General features: G+C 45.0%; 1 protein-coding gene across 1 annotated transcript; it reads right to left on the reverse strand.

Moving 5' to 3' along the window:
* Positions 1-8556: 8556 nt before the first annotated feature.
* Positions 8557-9516, reverse strand: OR52H1 (olfactory receptor family 52 subfamily H member 1). The gene has a single exon (XM_019715816.2). The coding sequence runs from the start codon at positions 9502-9504 to the stop codon at positions 8557-8559; it is 948 nt and encodes a 315-aa protein (XP_019571375.2). The 5' UTR covers positions 9505-9516.
* Between the last annotated feature and the right edge of the window lie 531 nt (positions 9517-10047).

A 10047-nucleotide genomic window follows, 5' to 3' on the forward strand; every position in this document is an offset into this window, starting at 1 on the left:
GAATGGGAGAAGATTTTTGCAAACAGTGCCTCCGATAAGGGGCTAATATCCAGAATATACAAGGAACTCATGCAACTCAACAACAAAAATACAAACAACCCAATTGAAAAATGGGCAGAGGACCTGAAGAGATATTTCTCCAAAGAGGACATACAAATGGCAAATAGACATATGAAAAAATGTTCAACATCACTAATCATCAGAGAAATGCAAATAAAAACCACAATGAGATATCACCTCACCCCAGTCAGAATGGCTATCATCAACAAGACAAATAGTAACAAGTGTTGGAGAGGCTGTGGAGAAAAAGGAACCCTCATACACTGTTGGTGGGAATGCAGAATGGTGCAGCCGTTATGGAAGGCAGTGTGGAGGTTCCTCAAAAAATTACGAATAGAATTGCCATATGACCCAGCAATCCCTCTCCTGGGTATCTACCCAAAAAATCTGAAAACATTTATACATAAAGACACGTGTGCTCCAGTGTTCACTGCAGCTTTGTTTACAGTGGCCAAGACATGGAAACAATCAAAATGTCCTTCGATAGATGAATGGATAAAGAAGTTGTGGTATACATACACAATGGAATACTATTCGGCGGTAAGAAAAGATGATATAGGAACATTTGTGACAACATGGATGGATCTTGAGAGTGTAATGCTGAGCGAAATAAGTCAGACAGAAAAAGCAGAGAACCATGTGATTTCACTGATATGTGGTATATAAACCAAAAACAACAAAAGAACAAGACAAACAAATGAGAAACAGAAACTCATAGACACAGACAATAGTTTAGTGGTTACCAGAGGGTAAGGGCGGTGGGGGATGGGAGATGAGGGTAAGGGGGATCAAATATATGGTGATGGAAGGAGAATTGACTCTGGGTGGTGAACACACAATGGGATTTATAGATGATGTAATACAGAATTGTACACCTGAAATCTATGTAATTTTACTAACAATTGTCACCCCAATAAATTAAAAAAAAAAGAAAGGCATTTGAAACCTCCACTTCTCTTCCTAGGGAAAGGGTCCGAGAGCTTAGGTGAATGTATGACTCCAAAGAGACATGCCCTGAGCTCTGTTAGGCAATCCTTGATGAGAGATCATACCTTTATCTTGCTTTACAGATTTTCACCCTCTGACTCCCTGCCTAAGGCCAGGAATCCATTGTCAATTGTGTTATCTAACTCCTCTGGCCTGGCCTTGCTATAAACATGGGATCCAGAAGAACCACAGAAGTTAGGGAGGTAAGAAAGAAATGAGTTGGAAAAACTAAGCTGTATGGAGCAGGAAACCTATCCAGAATCAGTGTCCAGGTGGGTGTTACTAGAAATTTAGGAAGAGGGGTACAGGAGAAGGAAGGGTGAAAGAACAGATAGAGCATGAAGCCTGACAACTAGTGCCGGGGTCATCTTCCTATTATTTACCAGCTGAAACCAGTGAGTGGTACTAGTTGGAAAAGCAGGAGAAGGCTCAGCATCTGAGCTAAGTGAGGAAATAGCTAAGGGAGGTACTTATTCTCAGAGCCAACACGTCTCCCAAAATTTAGGTATTAATCACCCAGGTCAGAAACCATGTCAGTTGTGTGAACTGTTTTCTGTTTTATTCACAGTGTGCTATTTCCCTCGCCTCTTCTGGCTTCATCCCTTCAGGAAACAGGGAGTTCCTGCTTAGTATCACACACTGTACAAAAGGCCCCATTCAGAGCTGCCTGTCACTAATCTGGTTCTGGCTGGGCAGAGTGTTAGAGAAAGATAACATCCTTATCCACAGGCTGCATCCTGGGCCTTCCTGTCTGTCATGGTCCAGGCCCGTCTTCTATATATGTATGATGCATCTCTGGAGATCAGTACAGAATTAGAAAGAGCAGGAACAGTCCAGGCATGGTAGACCAGGGTCAGTTCAATGTGCATTCTGCCCCCATGATGGGAATAAGACTGGGGTGAGCATAGTGCCACCTATTGGCAGATTATGGAGATGTCTTGGTTAGAGCTCAGCCCAGATGGGTCCTGCAGCACTACTTGGCCATCTGAGAGCACACACTGGAGAAAATAGGGTCCTCATTCATTGCCATGGGAGGCCTCTCAAGGCCCACATCCTTAACTGGCCCTGCCCAGAAGAGCTGAAGCAAGTGTGTGAGCCTCCGAGCAATCTGCTGGGTCCTCACTCCATAGACCACAGGATTAAGAGCAAGGGCACCACCACGTCTAAAGATTAGCCAGGAGGATGTGGGTATGGCTGGGCACTGTGTGGTGGCCAAAACAGTTAACCAGGAAGGAGAAGAGGGCAGCTTTGTAGAAGAGAGTAATGACCCTTGCATGGGCCCCACAGGTACCCAGGGTCTTCTGGTGGGCACCATGGGATGGCAGCCAACAGTCAGCATGAAGAATGAGGTCACAGGAAGCACCTATGAGCCCTAGGTCCAGGGAAGGAGAGAACAGCATGGTGGCTAGTCCCTACCAGGCGTCGAGGTGCATGTCACCACATGCCAGGAGAGCTGCACCCATGTGTTCATAGTAGGTGTGGGGCAGTGCCCTCTGCCAACAGTAAGGCAGTCTCTGCAGCAGGACCACAAGGGATACCATGACACAGGCACAATGGGTTACGATGGCTATGGCCACTATACCTACTGCGCACTGGGCCAGCAATGCCCCATACTGCGGAGGCTGGCAGATGGCCACATAGCAGTCCACAGCCATGGCCAGCAACACTGAGGACACAGCAGTGAAGGATATATGGGCAACAAAGAGCTGAGTTAGGTAAGCCCCAAAGGGGACCTCACCTGACACACCCTGGAGCACAGCCAAGACTTTCTTTGTGCACTGTGGATATGGCCAGAACCAAGTTAGTAGCTGCCAGAAGTCCTAGCATCTGGTACATGGGTGCCTGGAGTGTCTTGTCAGCTGCCACCAGCCCCAGTAGAAGGGCATTCCCTGCCAAAGCTGCCATGTACAGCAAGCAAGCACATAGGCACAGAAATCCAGGCATGCAAGGCCTCCTATCCCGGTAAGCCCAGCAGGACAAAAGGCCCAGGCCCAGAGAGGAGCGCAGTCTGGTTGAGAGTAGGCCATATAGAATCCAGCTATCTCTCATGGTCCCACCTGGCTCGGTCCCTGCGGAGTATAAATGGAGCCTGTGAGAGACAATCAACAGTTCTATAGAGATTTTGGAGGGGTAATGGTGGGGGTTGGGGCTTAGGACACAGCAGCATTTACTGAGAGACATCTTTCTGTCAGGCAGTGTTCTGAGATTTTGGCATAGGCTGACCTGTGGATTTCCTAACCATTTATGGTTTGTTAATATTTCCATAGGATGGATCAAGGAATTTAGTTTCTGAGAGGTTAACAGACTTACTCAAGGTCACCCATCTGGGTTATAGAACTAGGATTTGTATCAACCCTCATCTGACTAAAGACCATGCTCTTCGGACAGTCTTCTCTGGATGGAATGTCTCCTCACCAGCCCAGGCACATGGAGACATTAGAGTGGCTTTTCCAGATCACCTGTCCCAGAGGATATCAGTCATGTTATCTAAGCTTAATTCCTCCAACTACAGTACAGCCTTTATGCTCCCTGCACCCTTGGGGAGAGGTTAAGTCAGAGGAAGGAAATATCCAGTGACTATTTTCCACTCCATTCACTGACAGATGCTCAAAGTTCCTCTTCCAAGATCCTTTTCCAGAAGTCACTTTATTAGCTCAGACCCACTTTCTTAAACATCACATTCCTCCCAGAATGTCCAGTACTTTTTTCCCAGCTGCCCATGGCCTTTGACATCCCAACCTCTGGCTCTGATGCACCATAGGTCTATGGACCTGGGACATGGAACTTAATTTCTTCTTTGACAAGTGTAGACATTTATCCCCTAACTCAGCTTTGTGGCTCTTCTTTCCTGTGTGTTTTGTCCACGGGGCTACCCTTTAGGTTGTACAGAACTCAGTCTGGGAAAGTTCTCATCCCATTGAGGACACAGCAGAGTATCCAGGTTGGGCTCCAGTGGAAAGGATGGGGGTCAGATTCCCTAGTAACAGTGCCAAATGGTGGTCAGGTTAAAATGGTAGAGGCAGGACAATTTTACTTACCTGGGTCTAAGTGGGTAAAATACAGCCTAGAAGAAGGCTTTCCATGCTCCACCTAAAGACCATAGTTATGACCTTGAACTTCATGAGATAGAGCATCTGGTATTCTGGTATTTTAACCTGGTCCTGGGAGCTGAGAAACCTGGGGCAGGTGAGCAGAGAATAGTGAGTCTGGCCCGGGATGAAGCTATCAATCTTCCCACAGTCTGTGTCTGCTCTAGCCTTTTTGGCAGCACGGCTTCCTGGGCCTTCTCTCACATTCACACATTTTGAGTCATGCAGAGTAGAGTCAGGGATAAACCAGGGTAGACTTTCCTACATGGAAGTCTTGTTGGTTTAGAAACTAGAGCTTCCTCCTGAAGGATAAGGCTTCACCGAGTCCTGCCTCTCCCACAATGGGGGCCCTGTGGGCTCCTATGAACACTGGGACTTCCTGCCAGGACCAGCAGGGTAGGTCTAGCCTTTACAAAAGAAGGAAGACGTCAAATCCGAGCCTGAGAACATCTCTCCCCAAACCACAGGGTAAGCACAACCCGTACCCAGGCAGGGGCCCCATTAGAAAGTCCTGTACTCAGGGTGCGGGCAGTATTAGCACATTTCCTCTTGGCAAAATTCCAGGGACAACTCCCCTATTTCCCCCATGTCCCCAGCCCACATTTCTGCTCCTTCCATTTCCTCCCATAGGCTAAGTGACAGGGAGGAGAAGGAAGCCAGGGACCCACTTCCCACCCTCCAGCCTACTCTGCCAGCATAGCTGCACCCTTTGGTTCTCTGCCAGCATAGCTGCACCTTTCTCATCTTCTACTTGCCTGCTCTGATCTCCTTGTCTGCCCAGTCTGTCACCTCATCTCCAGGCCCAACACAGCTCAGCTTCCTCTGTAGGTCAGGAGTTCAATAAGGGACACATTGAGGGAGACGTACGGTAGAATTTCTACTCTCCCTGAGCTCCCAGGTACAGAACTGCCTGAGCTGTGGCTTGGAGTCCTGGAGTTTCTCCTTGGTGGTGATGTCCTGCAAAGGTATCACACTCTCTTGTGCCCCTTTTTATGCTCAGGAAACCAATGTACAGAAAGGATAAGGTCACATAGAGCTGGACCAGGAACAAGATCTCCTGGATCCCAGTCCGGGACTGTTTCCTCTCCTGGAATTTTTGCCTTGTTCAATTGACTACAATTTTCTTCTTGGTAGGAGAAGCCGTCTTAGCTACTCACTCACAGTTTCTGCAGCTCTACTTGCCCCGGGGTTTCCATTCTCACTCTGAGGGAGCCCTCATTCTGTCTCCACCCACACATGCACTCCTTCTTCCTGGCATGAGTCTTTGGGACCACTGGTGGTACACAGACTGGCATGAACCAGCTGTAGTCTGAGACTTGTCTCCCACCATCTGCTACCTCCTCTTGGGGTTCCAAGCCAGAGCTCATTGCCTACCTCTTCCTTTCCTGTTGATCTTTCTCAGAGGGCCTCTGGCTCCTCAGAACCATTCTACTCAGAGTGGCTCACATAACGTCCTGCCTAAGGGACTTAAGGGACAAGGTATTCCCTCCAGGAACTTCATAATCTGATGTTTTTAAAAGATTTTATTGGGGAAGGGGTACAGGACTTTATTGGGGAACAGTGTGTACTTCCAGGACTTTTTTTTCCAAGTCAAGTTGTTCTCCTTTCAGTCTTAGTTGTGGAGGGCGCAGCTCAGCTCCAGGTCCAGTTGCCGTTGCTAGTTGCAGGGGGCACAGCCCACCATCCCTTGTGGGAGTTGAACCGGCAACCTTGTGGTTGAGAGGACGCGTTTCAACCAACTGAGCCATCCGGGAACTCAGCGGCAGCTCAGCTCAAGGTGCTGTGTTCAATTTTAGTTGCAGGGGGCACTGCCCACCATCCCTTGCGGGACTCGAGTAGTTGAACCGGCAACCTTGTGGTTGAGAGCCCACTGGCCCATGTGAGAATCAAACCGGCAGCCTTCGGAGTTAGGAGCATGGAGCTCTAACCGCCTGAGCCACCGGGCCAGCCCCACCTGCTGATTTTTTAATCCAAACCAGAACATGTAACTTCATTCATGGTCTTACAATGGGACAGAACATTTGCAGCCAGTCTCCTCAGAAAGAGCCATTAGCTGCTAGGGCAGTAGATCAAAGCTGGACCTAACCTGTTTTCTCTTCCCATAGAGAGTAAAGAGGTAGGAGGATTTTAAACAATAATAATGTGCTCGGTCTTAAACATGATGGGTCCAAGATGAGAATGGCAATTGTAATTAGTAAAAATAGTTACTTAACAGCTAATATTAGAATACTATTTTTCAAATCTGCAAAGCACATTCATCTGCAATTTTCTTTTAATCCTACTACCAATCCCATGAGTTAGGAAAGCAGACACCAAAGTTTATAAGTAAGATCACATATAAAAACCAAGATATAAAGTTACCAGCAAAGAGGCCATAAAGCCATAAAAATAAATGAACTCTCCTGGGAAGGGCAGAAAAATAATAACAGATAACTGGGTCCAAGAAAGAGGGTGGGAGGGGGAAATGGAGACCAATGCCTTCCTTTGTTGTTTTTCTTGGTCATTAAGCTTTCATGGGAGCCATTCATGCATGTCAGTGAATAACCATGGGTTTGAGTTCCTATCAAGATGAAAGATGTTTGTAGTGTGAAATTATCTTGGCTCAGACTCTATTTATTATTCCTTCAGTAAACTTTTAAAAATATCAGCTCTTGGCCAATCCCTGTTCTCAGCGAGATGGAAATAACCAGAAGAGAATAAGAGATAATCCCTTCCGATACTTTTGAGCATTTTTAGCAAGCTGGCACAGAAAGAAGAATCTTCATTTAGTCGAATGTGGTTTAATTTAAGGCAACTAGAGTTCACAAAAACAATAAAAACAGGTTCTGTTATTCCTAGATATTTGTTCCCTTCTTCTGGTGTCTGTTTTCACAAGAGAGAGGTTGTAGTCAGTGGGAAGGAATATCACTGACCTGGGGCTTAGCAGATTCTATTGGAGCTCCACATTGATGACTTCCTTGCTGTGTGCTTTGGAAAAGTCATTGTCACTCTGAGGGCTTGTTTCCCCTTACAAGAATGAGGGTTGGATGATTCCTGTCCCACAGGATCTGCCCCTCTCCTCCGCCACCCTCACTCTGCTCCAGCCACACAAGCCTCTTTCTGTTCTCAGTTCATGCCATGCTGTTTCCAACCCAGGATTTTTGTGTTCCCTAGCCTCTCTGTCATTGTCCTTTTCCAGTTTTAGTCCATCACTTTATTCAGCTTCATTTTTCTATTGGTTATATTACAATTTGAAAGCAGTAAATGTATTTGTGCTCTTGCTTCTTATTTGTCACTCTCCCTAGAATATAAACTCCATAGAAGCAGGGTAGAGCCTCTTTCATATTATTAATCTTCATTTCCTGAATACTTAGGATAGATATTTGGAACATAACATATACTAAAAAATAATTTCAAAATGAATGGATAATTTTCAAAAAAATGTATTGAAAGAACTTTAGATGTTTCTTTGATCAGAACATATAATATTTTCTCAATTCTAATGCTTGTGATATTTGGATGTATATTACCATGGATGTGTGATTTTATCCCCCTTCTCACTGTATCGCCCTCCTCACTGCAGGAATGTGTCTTCCAATTGATTCTCTCTTACAATCAAGGAAATACACTCTGTAGATAAGAGCTCCACTAGTCCTCTGGACAATGGGGTAAATTTTTAACTTAAGTCTCCAAATTAACTAAATTAAAGTTTCGTCTATGTATGATGAGAAGTCCAGCCCTTTTTCTATATCTCCAACTATTTTCAGAGGTGATGTCCTCCTGGGTTCTATCAATGCAGCTCACCTCCTCAGTGTGTCTTAGAGCCTAGAAGCTACTCCTCTTTCAGCACAGGTACCAACACCCCTGGCAATGATAAATATACAACTGCTCTCATTCCTATTACAGCACTGCTGATAGAATCTGTTGCTTATAACAGACTTGCACTGAAAGTGTTTTGTGTGTGGGGGGGTGGACATTTAAAGGGAATTATAATGAAGCATAACGTGGACAATAATTACAATCAAATATTATTATAATGTCCTAAATCCATCTACAAAATGATAAATTTCTTATTGATATTTTCACTTTTATTCTCTCTTATGCAGTGTCTGTCTCACTTAACACCTTTTACTTTCTCTATAGCTGTAATTCTTAATTTCTAAATTGTTATTGCTTTTCCCATTTAGAGGAACTCAGCTCTCTGTTTCACCTCCTTTTTCCTGATCATATCCTGTAGAACTTTATATTCCACAAGCAAACAGGTCATCAAGGAACTTTTTTTACATAGAACCATCTCTTTCAGATAGATCATGCCATTTTCCTGGTACACAAAAGCACCTGGAGGCAGTTCTTTCTTTAAATAGCATTTGCTTTTTTTCAGTTTTGCTACATTAATATACACTATAAACTTATCCTAGCTTTCCCATTGCACAGTGGAACATCATTCTGTACCCTTGGTAGAAAACAAAAGTATGACCTTATCTCTGATCTGCTTGGTCTTCACTCCATAGACAACGGGGTTGAGTGCAGGTGGGATAACTATATAGAGGTTGGCAAACATGATGTGGAAAGTGCGGGAGACATTGTGTCCAAAGCGATGGGCAAGGATGGAGAAAAAGGCAGGTGTATAGAACATGAGGATGACACAGACATGGGAACCACAGGTGCCAAGCGCCTTCTGGCGGGCATCTCGGGAGGGGAGGTGGAAAACAGTACAGAGAATGAGAGTGTAAGACACTGCAATGAGAATCACATCTGAGATGACCGTCATGATGGGAACACAAAAGCCATACCAGATGTTGATGGAGATGTCAGCACAGGCGAGCCGGGCAACACCTATATGTTCACAGTATGTGTGGGGTATGATGCGTGTCCTGCAGAAAGGCAGGCGTGTGAGCAAAAATACATCTGGCAGAATAATGCAGAAGCTTCTAAAGGAGATGCCAACAACAATCTTGATGATGGTCTTGGGGGTCAAAATAGTAGTGTATCTCAAGGGAGAACAGATGGCCACATAGCGATCAAATGCCATGGCCAGCAGGATGGCCGAATCCAGGACAAAGCTATAGTGGAGGAAGAACATTTGGGTAAGGCACCCTGGAAATGTGATTTCTCGAGCCCCAAGCCAAAAGATACTGAGTGTTTTAGGAACACCGGCTGTGGACAGGATGAGGTCAGTTGTGGCCAGCATGGAGAGAAAGAAGAACATGGGTTCATGAAGGCTATGCTCCACTATGATAAGGTAGAGAAGGATGCAGTTTCCCACCACAGCCACAATATAGATGATAAAAAAGGGAATCCCAATCCACACATGGAATTTCTCCAGGCCTGGGATTCCCACTAGAGTGAAGGGTTCTGGGTTGTAAGCGCTCAGGTTGAAAATGACCATGGCAGACCAGGATGCCACAAGTCTCAGGTCCTGAGGACAGAGGGTGATAAAGGAGAGTTAGGTTCACTTGAGTCACTCACTTCCAACCACTCATTATTATTGACTCCTAAAGATAAGATGACCACATAATTTATCATCCAAAGTAGGAAATTTTGAAGTGAAAAAAGGTTGATATTACAAGAATGGCAAGTACCATGCATAAACCAGGATTGTCTCAGATGCATATATTGGGATGTGCAGTCATTCTACATAAAGAGAATATTTTCTTTCTTCTGCTCACTTCTGCTGATTTAAACAACTTTTCTCAGGAAGCCTTCCAGACTGGATACAATCACTCTTTTCATTATGCAGGATACCTCTAAGATAAGTTAACAAATTACAGAATATATTTTTCCATGGGTTGGTGTATTATAATTTATATGACTTTATGGGCATTATTGGTTAAGATCTGCTTGTTATGGCATTGTGGAATATCAATCTCTGCCCCAGGGCAATTACACGTTCCTTTCGAATCTACCTGGTGACTGTGGCTCTTAGATTCAT

The sequence above is a fragment of the Rhinolophus sinicus genome, linkage group LG06, assembly GCF_036562045.2.
Source record: "Rhinolophus sinicus isolate RSC01 linkage group LG06, ASM3656204v1, whole genome shotgun sequence".
NCBI lineage: Eukaryota > Metazoa > Chordata > Mammalia > Chiroptera > Rhinolophidae > Rhinolophus > Rhinolophus sinicus.

Coding starts and splice junctions, on each gene's coding strand:
- OR52H1 (XM_019715816.2), bottom strand. CDS start 9,504: ATGGTCATTTTCAACCTGAGCGCTTACAACCCAGAACCCTTCACTCTA.